This window comes from Coregonus clupeaformis, chromosome 21 (genome assembly GCF_020615455.1).
Source record: "Coregonus clupeaformis isolate EN_2021a chromosome 21, ASM2061545v1, whole genome shotgun sequence".
Classification (NCBI taxonomy): Eukaryota; Metazoa; Chordata; class Actinopteri; order Salmoniformes; family Salmonidae; genus Coregonus; species Coregonus clupeaformis.
Window position 1 is genome coordinate 52,540,304 of NC_059212.1, and position 16,034 is coordinate 52,556,337.

At 43.9% G+C, this 16,034-nt stretch overlaps 1 protein-coding gene across 3 annotated transcripts in view; it reads left to right on the top strand.

Annotated features, from left to right (window-relative positions):
- Window positions 1-16,034, top strand: part of LOC121535371 (rho-associated protein kinase 1) — a 68,696-nt gene that overhangs the window by 25,311 nt on the left and 27,351 nt on the right. For all 3 annotated transcript variants that reach the window (XR_005994734.2, XM_041842388.2, XM_041842387.2), the window contains exons 2-10: window positions 1,866-1,947; window positions 3,537-3,637; window positions 3,852-3,989; window positions 4,199-4,374; window positions 5,184-5,268; window positions 7,179-7,323; window positions 10,026-10,164; window positions 10,525-10,616; window positions 14,960-15,119. Coding sequence is in view for 2 of the 3 variants with exons in the window: in XM_041842388.2 (XP_041698322.1) it covers window positions 1,866-1,947; window positions 3,537-3,637; window positions 3,852-3,989; window positions 4,199-4,374; window positions 5,184-5,268; window positions 7,179-7,323; window positions 10,026-10,164; window positions 10,525-10,616; window positions 14,960-15,119 (1,118 nt within the window). In the remaining variant the exon portion in view is untranslated. The remainder of the gene's footprint in view (window positions 1-1,865; window positions 1,948-3,536; window positions 3,638-3,851; window positions 3,990-4,198; window positions 4,375-5,183; window positions 5,269-7,178; window positions 7,324-10,025; window positions 10,165-10,524; window positions 10,617-14,959; window positions 15,120-16,034) is intronic.

Sequence of the window (16,034 nt, forward strand, 5' to 3'; positions counted from 1 at the left end):
GGGCGATGAATGGGGGTTAATCATCATGTTGGAGTAATATAATCATATGGATGACCTTATGTCATGATGAGCTGTAGAGATGACTGTCTGTCACTGCAGCATTTATATACTTTTCCATGGACTAGGTCCATTTGAGTTAAGGTGCTAATTGTCTATGCCTTGCCAAGCTGACTGTAAGGTAGGAACTCCATCAACCAGACACGTTTGTATTGAAGAGCTCCCTGACCTGAGAAGTTCACGACCCACTGTTTTATCAGTCATCAGATGGGGAGCTTTATGGTTCTTCAGTTACCTCAGTTGCTGTTCTGAGGAGTTGCTGCCAGGTGTTTAATGAAGTCTCAATGCTTGTGTGACGCCCAATGCCTGTGGCTAAGCTGGCCATGGATCATTTTGTTTCTTATGTACATCATTCTGGGATCTTTTTTGCGATCTTGCTGTATGGGAATGAGCTGTTCCATCTGACTGAATAGGCTCTGTCCATCCTTTTGTTGAAGACCAAAGGTAGTCAGACATTTGACATCACACCATTGCTGTGATTGTGTGTAGTGTAGCACACTAGCCCTATAGCTTAATGTGGCTTGGAGTTTTTTTCTAGAGTCTAAAACTCCCTAAACATGGATGAAGTTGTAAAACAAAACCCTTTTAAACCCGTCATTAGATCGGCTATTAATCGGTTTAACTAAATTATAACCGTTTAGGCTACAAGTGGCACAGGATAGGATATTTTGTTTGTGATTAGCTGAAAACCTTGGCCACTGTTGGCTAAGCCAGTTTGAGTCTACTACTTGCAGGGTTGCTTATTGTGATGGTTTGGCATATAGCTGGGTTATAGCCTATAACCTCCAGTTAACATGCTTTGCACCAGATATTACCGTAATTTTCGGACTATAAGCCGCGCCTTTTTTCCAATTTTTCGACCCTGCGGCTTATATAACGGTGCGGCTAATCTATGGATTTTTACAGCTAACGGCCACTAGAAGACCTCCTAAATATATGGATTTTACAGGTTACAGTCCACCAACTTTAACTCTATGGGCTCTATGACCGGTCCGCGCCCCCACCTTTAGCGGCGGGCTCCAGCAGGAAAAGCTGGAGGCCGGAAAAGAGTGAGACAGGTAGCGCGCAAAAGTAAAAGTGGAACCGAGAGTGGTACGAGAGACAGAACGAGAGCAAGACAGACAGACATTACGAGAGCGAGACAGTTTGTGCAAAGGAAGTTTTCATGCACAAACCCTCATTATGGAAAACAAATGTAGAAATGCATATGATGCAGCTTTTAAGTTAAAGGCAGTCAATCTGGCTGTAAAAGAAGGAAATAGAGCTGCTGCACGTAGCCTTGGCATCAATGAGTCAATGGTGAGACGTTGGAGACGCCAGCGGGACGAACTGTCTCAATGCAAAAAGTCAAAAAAAGCTAGATGGCCCGAACTTGAAGACTTTCTTGAAGATTGGAGAGCAGACGGCCGAGGTGTTTCCACCGTGCAGATCCGACTGAAAGCTGAAACAGTCGCCACCGAAATGAAAATTGAAAATTTTAGAGGTGGACCATCCTGGTGTTTCAGATTTGAGACGAAAGGGACTGTCCATCAGAACCCTTACATATGGTAATTAAACATAATTAAACATTAAAACACCTGCGGCTTATAGTCCAGTGCGGCTTATATATGTACACATCATTCAATTTAGCTGCTGCGGCTTATACTCCGGTGCACCTTATAGTGTGGAAAATACGGTAGTTCTACTGTAAGCTAGCTACATAATGCTAGTAGTGACCTGGTTAGAGTATTGTAGAGAATTTCCCCCAGTTGTGGTCTTAGCATAGACTTCAAGACCTTTCTATTAATGCTTCTCTTCTCTCTCTCTAGGATGGCTTGGACGCGTTGGTGTACGACCTTGACTTTCCAGCCCTGAGAAAAAACAAAAGCATCGACAACTTCTTGAATAGATGTAAGTAGCTGGCCCATACAAGGCTCTTCTCCCCATATGTCCTCCTTCCTTTGTGCAGAATCCCTCTGTCACTTCCATCAAATTTGTAGAACACACACGCAGGCAGACGATAGAGTGGAGGCTGTTTTTGGGTCACCGCCTCGCCTCTATACAGGCCAGGGCACAATTGTGTCTGCAGCTCAGCCCATTCGGTGTCCCCAACAAAGGGGCTTTAATTAGTGGCTGGTGACCCACATGGTGTCTATCATGACTGGTTCACCACTAAACCCCTTCAGAATGGGGGACCACCATGTCTATATGACTGTGGAACTTATATAGAGTCTATGGCATTTTAACACAAGGACTGTCTGCAACTTTGGCGTGTCATTAGTTTATGAATATGGTTATATATTTTAAATGTATGTGGCTACAATGGCAGTAAAGCATCTACCATAGATGACGACAATTCTTCACAAACTGTTCCCCGTATTAGAAACAAACTGTCAATACAAGCTACTGTAAAGCCTTTGGGCTAAATCTGTCACAGGCTATTTGTTCAATTAGTCTTGCTGGGTACTTCTTTCAGTGTTGGAGAGGCCTTGAAGGACATTATGGTAATAGTTAGCTGTTTTGAGAGAGGAGCTGGTTGCCAATGGCATCCCCTCAGGGGGTCTGTACTCTTTGTACTGCTAGTGCTCTCCTCCTTGCGCACTACTAACCCATGACATATAGTCTAATCATATTCTGTATGAGACCAGTAGCCTATAGGCCTAGGCTACACCCAGTCACATTAGCCGACAGCTCTGCGGACAGCACAAACACCTGATTTTATTTTCTCCCCCCATATTTTAGTCCAAGCATCTCTGAATAAAATCGTGTTTAAAATGCTTCTAAAAATGTATGTTTATCGCACTGTTTTTTAATACCACTTCTCAAGTAGGGGGTTCATGTACTTTACTTTCTGAAACCCTGAAGCTGTAACTGCTGGAAACGACTCTGCATTCAAAATGGTCTCATTTTAATAGTTCTAGTCCTTGGCTTTATTTTTAGATCAATTGACCTCTGATGCACTGCACTCAGCCCCCCTTTTTTTCCATGCATTCTTGTGCCAGTTGTGACCCATGCAAATAGAAAAACGATCCCTCCTGTTCAGCTATGACCAAATTTGGCTGAATACTATCTTCCCTAGGGTAGCGGAAGCCAGAGTTGTTACATCAGTTAGGCTCTCAGTACTGTAACACACTCTGTAAAGCAGTCAGTGGAGAAACGCTATCAGCTGAAAGACAGAGGTTTCTTTAACTGCTTTGTCTGCCAGAAAACACACAACCTTGGATGGTATGAATGATATCTCTGGAGACCGTATGCAACCCAAATGTAGAGAGCATGTCAAGGATGCAACATCCAAGTTCAATGGTACTGATACTTCAGATATCCAGTGACGTTATTATTGCAGATTTTCATCTGCTGTTTTATTTTTATCTTTTTTAGAAATCTCTGCCTGAGTCGATGGACAAAGTCCCTTTAGTCATTTACTGATCTACCCAGGTTACCAGCTTACCCTGTTCTAACAAGTTTCCTCTTAATGTCATCTCTCCACCTCTCTTCTTTAGATAAGGACACCATCAGTAAGATCCGGGACCTGCGGATGAAAGCGGAGGACTATGAGGTGGTCAAGGTTATTGGGAGGGGGGCGTTTGGAGAAGTGCAGTTGGTGAGGATTGCTATTATGGTTATGCTAATTTGTCCTGAGTGAATCGCATCAACTTTTATGTGTCTGCCCTTTATACATCTAGTGCAGATAGATATAGGAGTATAACATTATTATTATTATTATTATTATTATTATTATTATTATATGGCTATAGGTTTGGCTTGATGCAAGCCATATGCCCTAACTAGATTCTCTCCTCTCCCATCTCTCCCAGGTAAGACACAAAGCCACGATGAAGGTATACGCCATGAAGCTGCTTAGCAAGTTTGAGATGATCAAGAGGTCGGACTCTGCTTTCTTCTGGGAGGAGAGGGACATCATGGCCTTTGCCAACAGCGCCTTGGTGGTGCAGGTATGGATAATTGAATAGTGTATAGTTCTTTATAGAGACTCCCTAGTCTCGTCCTCACTTTGCCTACTAGGAACAATATGTTAGGAAGCACAGTGATTGAGATTCAGGCAATTGTAACAGAATATTCATGCTATTTCCATTTCTTGCTTCTTTCCTCTCCATTCCTCCTAATGATGTTTGGTCACTAACCCTAATCTCTCCCCCCCCAGCTGTTTTATGCGTTCCAGGACAACCGCTACCTCTACATGGTGATGGAGTACATGCCCGGTGGAGACCTGGTCAACTTGATGAGCAACTATGACGTCCCTGAGAAGTGGGCCCGCTTCTACACCGCCGAGGTGGTTCTGGCTCTGGATGGGATCCACGCCATGGGATTCATACACAGGTACTACTGTTGCTGTTACTGGTACTGGACCTCTTCTACTCTAAAGGTCTCTTGAGTGTCTCTATGTCTACCTCTTTTCTGTAGTGGCAGTTTTCGCCACCCTTCTAAAGCCTCCCTGAATTTGAGAAACTTTCTCTTGACAGGGACTTAAATCACCAGTTGAATGTACTGTTGTTGGTTTGAGAATGCTTTGCTTGTATAATATCAGGTTTTAGGTTAGAGAACTGCTGGTTTGTTATATTACTTTATACCATGGCATTGTTGAATACTTGTTTCTGATTGGCTTGAAGGGCATTCTAGAGCGTGCATTATTTCCCTATAACGCATGGTATATTTGCATGGTAGAATTCAATGGCTATAGTTCATTCTTACATGTTATGTGATTGAGCTGCTGTTGAAAGCAAAATCCAATTGAAAACATTGGCGTTGCTGAATTCAAATGTCATAATAGCAAGCTAGGACTGCTGGTTTGGTTAGCTAAAGTAGCAAGTCTGTATGTTTGCTTAAACAAGGCAACTACTGTTACTATCTAGTAAACTTGCTAGCTACTTTCGTGGATGTTGAACACATTTCTACCGGCAAATGAACACATTTGTAGCGGTAAATGTGTTTAATTATAGCCATGGTATAAAAGGGATAATCAACTCAGGGTTTTATGTGTTCTCTGGAAACGTAATGCAACTCAGTTGAAGGTCAGTTTCACTCCGCTAGCACATCATGGAAGACACCTTCCATGTCGTTCATTATTTTCCAGAGAACGCATAGCCGCTTGTTGATTATCCCTTAAGTGTCTTTTTGTGTCTTTTCAGGGACGTGAAGCCTGATAACATGTTGCTAGACAAAGCAGGCCACTTGAAGTTGGCAGACTTTGGGACCTGTATGAAAATGAACAAGGTAGCTATCGCACTAGCCTTCCAACGCACCATGACTGATAATGAGGAGTTAGTTGACACTATCACCCTGTAGAGTAGACTGTTGTCCAAGGGTTTCAACTGTTTGCTGCTTCCAAATGCTCTATTTAATTAAGCTTAGTGATGGTTTATCAATATTTAGACCTGTTTTTAACACATTTACTTAGCATTCTTCCTTTTCCTTCAGAAAGTATTCATAACCCTTTACTTATTCCACATTTTGTTGTTAGTCTGAATTCAAAATGGATTAAATATATTTTTTCTCACCCATCTACACACAATAACCAATAATGACAGTGAAAAAATGACAGTGAAAACATGTTTTTTGAAATGTTTGCAAATGTATTGAAAATGAAATGCATCTATCTAATTTACATAAGTATTCACAGTCCCTTGTTATGACACTCCAAATTGAGATCTGGTGTATCCGATTTCCTTTGATCATTCTTGATGTCACTGCAAATTGATTGGAGTCCACCTGTTGCCAATTCAATTGTTTGGACATGATTTAGATAGAAACACACCTGTCTATATAAGGTCCCACAGTTGACAGTGCATGTCAGAGCAAAAACTATACCATGAAGTCCAAGGAACTGTCCGTAGATCTCTGAGATTGCCTCATCAGATTTATTATATCTGAGGAAGAGTATAAAACCATTTCTAGAGTGTTGAAAGTTTCCAGGAGCACAGTGGTCTCCATCATTGGGAAATTGAAAAAATATGGAACTACCCAGACTCTGCTTAGAGCTGGCCGTCCGACCAAACTGAACAACCAGGCAAGAACGACCTTGGTCAGGGAGGTGACCAAGAACCCAATGACCACTCTGACAGAACTGCGGAGTTCCTTGGCTGAGATGGGAGAACCTGCCAGAAGGACAACAGTCTTTATAGCACTTCACCAATCTGGGCTTTATGGGAGAGTGGCCAGACGGAAGCCGCTCCTGAGAAAGAGGCACATGACAGCAAGCCTGGAGTTTGCAAAAAGGCACGTCGCGTAAAACACACTGAGATCATAAGGCAAACCATTCTCTGGTCTGATGATACAAAAAATAACTCTTTGGCCTGAATGCAAACCGCTATGTCTGGAGAAAACCAGGCTAACACCATCCCTGCCGTGAAGCATGGTGGTGGCAGCCACTGGTAAGGATAGAGGGAACAATGAATGGTGCCAAATACAGGCAAATCCTTGATGAGAACCTGCTTTAGGGTGCAATCGACCTTAGACTGGGGCGAAGATTTACGTTCCAACAGGACGATGACCCCAAGCATACAGTCAAAGCAACACTGTACTGGCTTCAGAACAAGAATGTGAAAATCATTGAGTGGCCCAGCCAAAGCCCAGACTTAAATTGCATTTGAAAATCTGTGGAAAGACTTGAAGATTGCTGTTCACGCCGCACCCCATCAAACTTAACGGAGCTTGAGAAAATCTGCAAGGAAGAATGGGAGAAAATCCCCATCCAGATGGGCAAAGTTGATACAGAGATATACCCAAGATGACTGAAAGCTGTAATCGGCGCCAAAGGTACTTCTACAAAGTATTGACAGAGTTGTGAATAAATTAGATTTCTGTATTTAATTTTCAATAAATTTGCTACAATTTCTAAAAACATGTTTTCACTTTGTGGTTATGGGGTATTGTGTTTAGATGGGTGAGAGAAATCAATTTAATCAATTTTGAATTCCGGCTGTAATACAACAAAATGTGGAATAAGTCAAGGGGTATGAATACTTTCTGAAGGCACTGTATCAGCACTTAGGCCTACAATTTGTTTGCTTTCTTGAGCTGTGAAAGCTTATGCATTTTAGAGCATACAAGCTTTGTACAATGCGACACAGCAGTGTATATAAATACAGTAGAATAGTAGTTTAATATGATTCATGCTGTTTCAGGATGGTATGGTACGATGCGACACAGCAGTGGGAACGCCAGACTACATTTCACCAGAGGTACTAAAATCCCAGGGAGGAGATGGATATTACGGCCAGGAGTGTGACTGGTGGTCCGTGGGAGTCTTCCTGTATGAGATGCTCGTCGGTGAGTCGCAATACGAGACCTTTTCTCACGCTGTTACGATCGGAAACAAACTGGTCATACAGTTTGAACCCCTATTGTAGTTCTGGAGCAGAGTATTCCCATTAATTTGCAGGCAGCAAAAATACCATTGAGGATAGTCTTCTATTCCCTCTCTTATTTGACTCTGGTAGTACATAACATCTTCCCCTTGTTTTGTCATATTGTACACTGCTCAAAAAAATAAAGGGAACACTAAAATAACACATCTTGGATCTGAATGAATGAAATAATCTTATTAAATACTTTTTTCTTTACATAGTTGAATGTGCTGACAACAAAATCACACAAAAATTATCAATGGAAATCAAATTTATCAACCCATGGAGGTCTGGATTTGGAGTCACCCTCAAAATTAAAGAGGAAAACCACACTACAGGCTGATCCAACTTTGATGTAATGTCCTTAAAACAAGTCAAAGTGAGGCTCAGTAGTGTGTGTGGCCTCCACGTGCCTGTATGACCTCCCTACAACGCCTGGGAATGCTCCTGATGAGGTGGCGGATGGTCTCCTGAGGGATCTCCTCCCAGACCTGGACTAAAGCATCCGCCAACTCCTGGAAAGTCTGTGGTGCAACGTGGCGTTGGTGGATGGAGCGAGACATGATGTCCCAGATGTGCTCAATTGGATTCAGGTCTGGGGAACGGGCGGGCCAGTCCATAGCATCAATGCCTTCCTCTTGCAGGAACTGCTGACACACTCCAGCCACATGAGGTCTAGCATTGTCTTGCATTAGGAGGAACCCAGGGGCAACCGCACCAGCATATGGTCTCACAAGGGGTCTGAGGATCTCATCTCGGTACCTAATGGCAGTCAGGCTACCTCTGGCGAGCACATGGAGGGCTGTGTGGCCCCCCAAAGAAATGCCACCCCACACCATGACTGACCCACCGCCAAACCGGTCATGCTGGAGGATGTTGCAGGCAGCAGAACGTTCTCCACGGCGTCTCCAGACTCTGTCACGTCTGTCACATGTGCTCAGTGTGAACCGGCTTTCATCTGTGAAGAGCACAGGGCGCCAGTGGCGAATCTTGGTGGTCTCTGGCAAATGCCAAACGTCCTGCACGGTGTTGGGATGTAAGCACAACCCCCACCTGTGGACGTCGGGCCCTCATACCACCCTCATGGAGTCTGTTTCTGACCGTTTGAGCAGACACATGCACATTTGTGGCCTGCTGGAGGTCATTTTGCAGGGCTCTGGCAGTGCTCCTCCTTGCACAAAGGCGGAGGTAGCAGTCCTGCTGCTGGGTTGTTGCCCTCCTACGGCCTCCTCCACGTCTCCTGATGTACTGGCCTGTCTCCTGGTAGCGCCTCAATGCTCTGGACACTACACTGACAGACACAGCAAACCTTCTTGCCACAGCTCGCATTGATGTGCCATCCTGGATGAGCTGCACTACCTGAGCCACTTGTGTGGGTTGTAGACTCCGTCTCATGCTACCACTAGAGTGAAAGCACCGCCAGCATGTGACCAAAACATCAGCCAGGAAGCATAGGAACTGAGAAGTGGTCTGTGGTCACCACCTGCAGAACCACTTCTTTATTGGGGGTGTCTTGCTAATTGCCTATAATTTCCACCTGTTGTCTATTCCATTTGCACAACAGCATGTGAAATTTATTGTCAATCAGTGTTGCTTCCTAAGTGGACAGTTTGATTTCACAGAAGTATGATTGACTTGGAGTTACATTGTGTTGTTTAAGTGTTCCCTTTATTTTTTTGAGCAGTGTATAATCATCATGACATTAATCCATACTATGCAATGATTAAGTTGGAAAGAATACCATCTTGTTGCTCCTGTACTGCATATACAGTATCCTGTTTCACACATTGGCCACTCACGTTTACTTAATTTTTTATCCCAGCCCCCGTCCCCACAGTAGGCCTTTTGCCTCTTGGTAGGCCGTCATTGTAAATAAGAATTTGTTTTTAATTGACTTGCATAGTTAAATAAAAATAAAGTAAAGAAAACAACAGTTCACACACTGAACCTGGATGGATGTGGTCTCTGGAATGACTCCAGACTTCCAGTGTGTTTGTGTTTATAGCCAAGTGTGTGTTTTTCAGTCTGTTTGTGATTGTTTTGTGGCCACTTATTGTAGACATTGCCGTAGGGCTGGGTGATATGGCCAAAATGTCATATCACAATATTTTCCTTATTTAGTGGTATTTAAGTCTTTCTTTTTTTTCAGAATAAAATAATTTAGGAATATATTTTTAGTAGTTCATGACCCTAGGATAGCAACTAATGAATTCTAAGTGGTTTCAATGGGCTTCCTCCATTCTGATTGTTGTATACTCAACCAAACTAGGACAAAACTGACAGTTGTCCAATTTGTAGAGCTTTTCATTTATTTAACACTGTATCAAAATACCTTTTATAGACGGTATGGTAAAAATCCATACCGGTATGTGGATCCATACCAGTATACCTTAAGACGATATATCACCCAGCCCTACATTGCCTCAACCTAAAGGAAGTGGATAGTCAACCAGCACATCCCAAAGTTGAGGCCAGGTATAGGGATCAACATTTGTTCAAGGTTAGGGTAATGGTTAAGGGTTTACATTTAGGCTAAGCAAACCCCCATTGAGAACCATTCAAAATATGTTGGCTTGGCTGCGTTCACTAGCTAACCTCACTGCCTGTGGATTTGTGTGCCTATAGGTGACACACCGTTCTATGCTGACTCGTTGGTGGGGACTTACAGTAAGATCATGAACCACAAGAACGCACTGACCTTTCCTGAAGACAGCGACATCTCCAAGGATGCCAAGAACCTTATCTGTGCCTTCCTGACTGACAGGTGAGGGTGATGATGATTACTTTATTTTTATGCGCAGTTAGGAAATAAAAACTGGTGGCGCGGAAAGCCCTGATTTATACAGTTTTAGTCAGATAAATCTTTCTTGTTTTACCAATGATTTCCCTAGTTGACAAGTAGATGGAAAGGGACTAGTGTTATGAACTCATTGACTTGATTAGACTTAGTAATCACTCAAACATCGAGCTGTGATCATCTGAAGAGCTATCATTCATGTCGAGAAGCTTTCACTCAGTTGTTTTCAGAGAGTTAGTTTCAAATCCATAGACTGTATAATAATGGACATTATCAGTGGATTGCAGAATCACTAAACAGTACGTTGTTCTAATTTCCTGTTACCAGGGAGGTGCGACTGGGCCGTAACGGGGTGGATGAGATCAAGAGGCATCCTTTCTTCAAGAATGACCAGTGGACATGGGAGAACATCAGAGAGAGTGAGTTGTGTTCAGGTCAACCAGGAGCGCTTTCATGATTCCTATGTGTTTGTAACACCCCCTTAACCCCCTCACTCTGCACTGCTCTGTTGATTAACTGCTGTTAGTGAAAATACATGTTTTCCCATTGACCTACTGAGGACAGTCACAGGAAATTCCAGAATAAGAACCATTCATTTCATTCAGTAACCCATGGCCACGCACTGAGTGATTGCAACGATTCCACTTTTAGTGGTGTTATCAGTTTGAAACCAATTTGAAACCTGGATGGATGATTTTGAGGGTGAGAACGGGATCATGTACAGTAGGGAGATTTTTTTTTTTTTTAATGGGGCGGTACTACCAGAACTTGTCCTATAAGAAACGCTCATTTTGGTTTTCTGTTGCAAAGCTTTTTGCTGCGGTGTACCCTACCGAACAGCACCCTGGCGTTAGTGTTGATGTGGTCTCCGGCTACAGCGGAGAGATTAGAGGCGGAGGGCTAAATGTAAATCCACTGGCTATAGCAGCTCTTTACTGGGTTTATATTAAATACGCTGAAGGGCTGCAGTCAGCACTTTGGCCTGGCCACACCGCTCCTAGCCCTGCTCTGGCATGCCCTGCCATTCTCCAGCACCAGCTGTCCTAGCTGCTCCTCTAGATGCTCCCCTAGTTGACTAGCTGGGTGACCTAGGAATGGAACCCTATTCCCTATGAAGTGCACTTGTTTTGGCCTGAGCCTTACATATGTGGTGAGCCTTACATCTGTGCAGTGCACTTCATAGGGAAAAGGTGCAAAGTAGTACACTTCATAGGGAATAGGATGCCAGGTTCAGTGTGTGAACCAGAACTCTGTCACCCCTCCGCATACCTACTGTATCAACTGTCAGACTGAGTGCTGGTGTTTTATAGTTGATACATTTTATCTCCTAAGTAATCTAGATTGACAAGAGACAGTTTAAGATTATGGGGGAGAGAAGGACTGACATATTTGACAGCAGAACATTGCCATAAGCAGAGAAGAGATAGTGTGGTGTCAGGACTATAGGAGAAAGAGGGCAGAGCACGCACACATCCACATCGACGGGGCTGTTGTGGAGCAGTTCGAGAGCTTTAAGTTCCTTGGTGTCCACATCTCTAAGGACTTAACATGGTCCACACACACCTGAACAGTAGTGAAGCGGGAAAGGCAGCACCTCTTCTCCCGTCATGAGGCTGAAAATTATTGGCATGGGCCCTCAGATCCTCTGCACCATCGAGAGCATCTTGATTGGCTGCATCACTGGCAATTGTACTGCCCTTGACCGCAAAGCGCTACAAAGGGTGGTGCGGACTGCCCAGTACCTCACTGTGGCCGTGCTCCCTGCCATCCAGGACCTCTATATCAGGCGGTGTCAGAGGAAGACCTGAAAAATTGCCAAAGACTCCAGCCACCTGAGCCATAGACTGTACTGGAGCATCGGCTCTCGGACCAACCGGCTCTAAAACAGCTTCTACCCCCAAGCTCTCTCCTCAGACTGCTAAATAGCCAGACTGCTAAATAGTCAATTAATGGTACCCAAACTATCTTGCACTGACCCTACGCACACTCACTAGACTATACAGTGAGGGAAAAAAGTATTTGATCCCCTGCTGATTTTGTACGTTTGCCCACTGACAAAGAAATGATCAGTCTATAATTTTAATGGTAGGTTTATTTGAACAGTGAGAGACAGAATAACAACAAAAAAATCCAGAAAAACGCATGTCAAAAATGTTATAAATTGATTTGCATTTTAATGAGGGAAATAAGTATTTGACCCCCTCTCAATCAGAAAGATTTCTGGCTCCCAGGTGTCTTTTATACAGGTAATGAGCTGAGATTAGGAGCACACTCTTAAAGGGAGTGCACCTAATCTCAGCTTGTTACCTGTATAAAAGACACCTGTCCACAGAAGCAATCAATCAATCAGATTCCAATCTCTCCACCATGGCCAAGACCAAAGAGCTCTTCAAGGATGTCAGGGACAAGATTGTAGACCTACACAAGGCTGGAATGGGCTACAAGACCATCGCCAAGCAGCTTGGTGAGAAGGTGACAACCGTTGGTGCGATTATTGGCAAATGGAAGAAACACAAAATAACTGTCAATCTCCCTCGGCCTGGGGCTCCATGCAAGATCTCACCTCGTGGAGTTGCAATGATCATGAGAACGGTGAGGAATCAGCCCAGAACTACACGGGAGGATCTTGTCAATGATCTCAAGGCAGCTGGGACCATAGTCACCAAGAAAACAATTGGTAACACACTACGCCATGAAGGACTGAAATCCTGCAGCGCCCGCAAGGTCCCCCTGCTCAAGAAAGCACATATACATGCCTGTCTGAAGTTTGCCAATGAACATCTGAATGATTCAGAGGAGAACTGGGTGAAAGTGTTGTGGTGAGATGAGACCAAAATCGAGCTCTTTGGCATCAACTGAACTCGCCGTGTTTGGAGGAGGAGGAATGCTGCCTATGACCCCAAGAACACCATCCCCACTGTCAAACATGGAGGTGGAAACATTATGCTTTGGGGGTGTTTTTCTGCTAAGGGGACAGGACAACTTCACCGCTTCAAAGGGACGATGGACGGGCCATGTACCATCAAATCTTGGGTGAGAACCTCCTTCCCTCAGCCAGGGCATTGAAAATGGGTCGTGGATGGGTATTCCAGCATGACAATGACCCAAAACACACGGCCAAGGCAACAAAGGAGTGGCTCAAGAAGAAGCACATTAAGGTCCTGGAGTGGCCTAGCCAGTCTCCAGACCTTAATCCCATAGAAAATCTGTGGAGGGAGCTGAAGGTTCGAGTTGCCAAACGTCAGCCTCGAAACCTTAATGATTTGGAGAAGATCTGCAAAGAGGAGTGGGACAAAATCCCTCCTGAGATGTGTGCAAACCTGGTGGCCAACTACAAGAAAAGTCATGTTTTGAGAGGGGGTCAAATACTTATTTCCCTCATTAAAATGCAAATCAATTTATAACATTTTTGACATGCGTTTTTCTGGATTTTGTTGTTGTTATTCTGTCTGTCACTGTTCAAATAAACCTACCATTAAAATTATAGACTGATCATGTCTTTGTCAGTGGGCAAACATACAAAATCAGCAGGGGATCAAATACTTTTTTCCCTCACTGTATGTACACACCATACACACACACACACACACACTCACTCACACACTACACTGTCACTCCCACACAAATCCCTCACACATTCAAACACTATATACGCACACACACAACACACACACACATACTGACAACACCAACAAACATACATCGACATATGTGCACTCTCTCACACACACTTCTATACTCATCATTTGCTGCTGCTACTCTGTTCTTTATTTTACTCTTATTATTATCTATCCTGATGCCTAGTCACTACCCTGCCTTCATGTACATAGGTACCTAAAGTACCTCGAACCGCTGCACATTGATCTGGTACTGGTACTCCCTGTATATAGCTCCATTCTTGTGTATTTTGTTTTTTTCCTCTTGTGTTGGTTACCATTTTAAAAAATTATCATATTTAAATTCTGCATTGTTGGGAAAGGTTCATAAGCAAGCATTTCACTGTAAAGTCTACACTAGTTGTATTCGGTACATGTGATAAATACTATTTTATTTCATATGGGAATGATTTAGAGTAATAATAATTCAGGGTATGCTTATATTTGTCTTGTTACACAAGTATGTAATGGAAGTGTGTTTCTTGCATATCCCAACTCCCCTGACACTGTGTTGTTTACACTTGTATCTCCCATCTCCTTGTACTGGAATCTATATTTGGCCAGTTTTAAAGTGCAGTACACACCTCAAAGTTTGACTGGCATTTCCCCCCACAACATGATCTCAAGTTCTCAACTCAATGTGCCTCCGCACCACCTCAGAAAACTATGAGAATACCTCTCCACCTGCGGTGAATCATGTTTCGGTTCTCTCCTCTCCTCTCTCCTCTCCCTCTCCTCCTCTCCTCTCCTCTCCTCTCCTCTCCTCTCCCTCTCCTCTCCTCCTCCTCTCCTCTCCTCTCTCCCTCTCCTCTCCTCTCCTCTCCCTCTCCTCTCTCTCCTCTCCTCTCCTCTCCTCTCCTCTCTCCCTCTCCTCTCCTCTCCTCTCCTCTCCCCTCTCCTCTCCTCTCTCCTCTCCTCTCCCTCTCCTCTCCTCTCCTCTCCTCTCCTCTCCTCTCTCCCTCCTCTCCTCTCCTCTCCTCTCCTCTCCCTCTCTCTCCTCTCCTCTCCTCTCTCTCCTCTCCTCTCCCTCTCCTCTCCTCTCCTCTCCTCTCCTCTCCTCTCCTCTCCTCTCCTCTCCTCCACCTTCTGTCTATCTGTGTTTCCAGCGGCGGCCCCGGTAGTGCCTGAGCTGAGCAGTGACATCGACACCAGTAACTTTGACGACATTGAGGAGGACCGGGGAGACGAGGAGACCTTCCCCATACCAAAGGCCTTTGTGGGCAACCAGCTGCCCTTTGTGGGGTTCACCTACTATAGCAGTCATCAGTAAGTCTGTTAGCATAGCCAGGCTTCAACTACTACAGCAGTCACCAGTAAGGCTCTTGAATCATGTTTCGTGGAGAATTTCCATTAACTGCATTTTAGTCCAAGACTTTAATCTGTGTCAGGAAAATGGTGTCCAGAGTATGTGTTGGCACTGTCCGCTTAGCCTGGCGTCACCAACTACAGTCAACACTGTCAGTCGTCACCTAGGCTTTTCCTGGTCAGCTCAGGAGAAACTCAAGGCCTTAACCATGGTCATCATACTGTAGTCAGGCCTGATTTACCACAGTCAAAATAGTCAGGGTGCACCGGCTGGCGCAATCATCAGTTATTCTGTCAACTACTAGTCAACACTTTCTAGCTTAACCTGCTAGATTCATCAGAACTGTCAGTACTGCCGTTTTTTATACCGCCACATAAATCTAATGCAACCTGTAGAACTACATAGCTAATTACACCCTGAGCTTGTTAGACATGCACATATGAATGTCTCATACTGGAGGGTAATCTGACCTAGATAACAACCACAACATGTTTGACCCAGTGGGATGTTTTTCACTGTTTGGTCAGGTCAGGGAAGTGTGGTCCTAGTGTTGTCTCTGACTACGGTGCCTTCAGAAAGTATTCACACCCCTGGAGTTTCTCCACATTTTGTTTTGTTACAGCCTGAATTTAAAATGGATTAAATTGAGATTGTGTCACTGGCCTACACACAATACCCCATAATGTCAAAGAGGAATTATGTTTTTATTAAAAATGAAAAGCTGAAATGTCTTGAGTCAATAAGTGTTTGACCACTTTGTTATGCCAAGCCTAAATAAGTTCAGGATTCACTCTGTGTGTAATAAGAGTGTTTAACATGATTTTTGAATGACTACCTCATCTCTGTATCCCACAAATACAATTATCTGTAAGGTC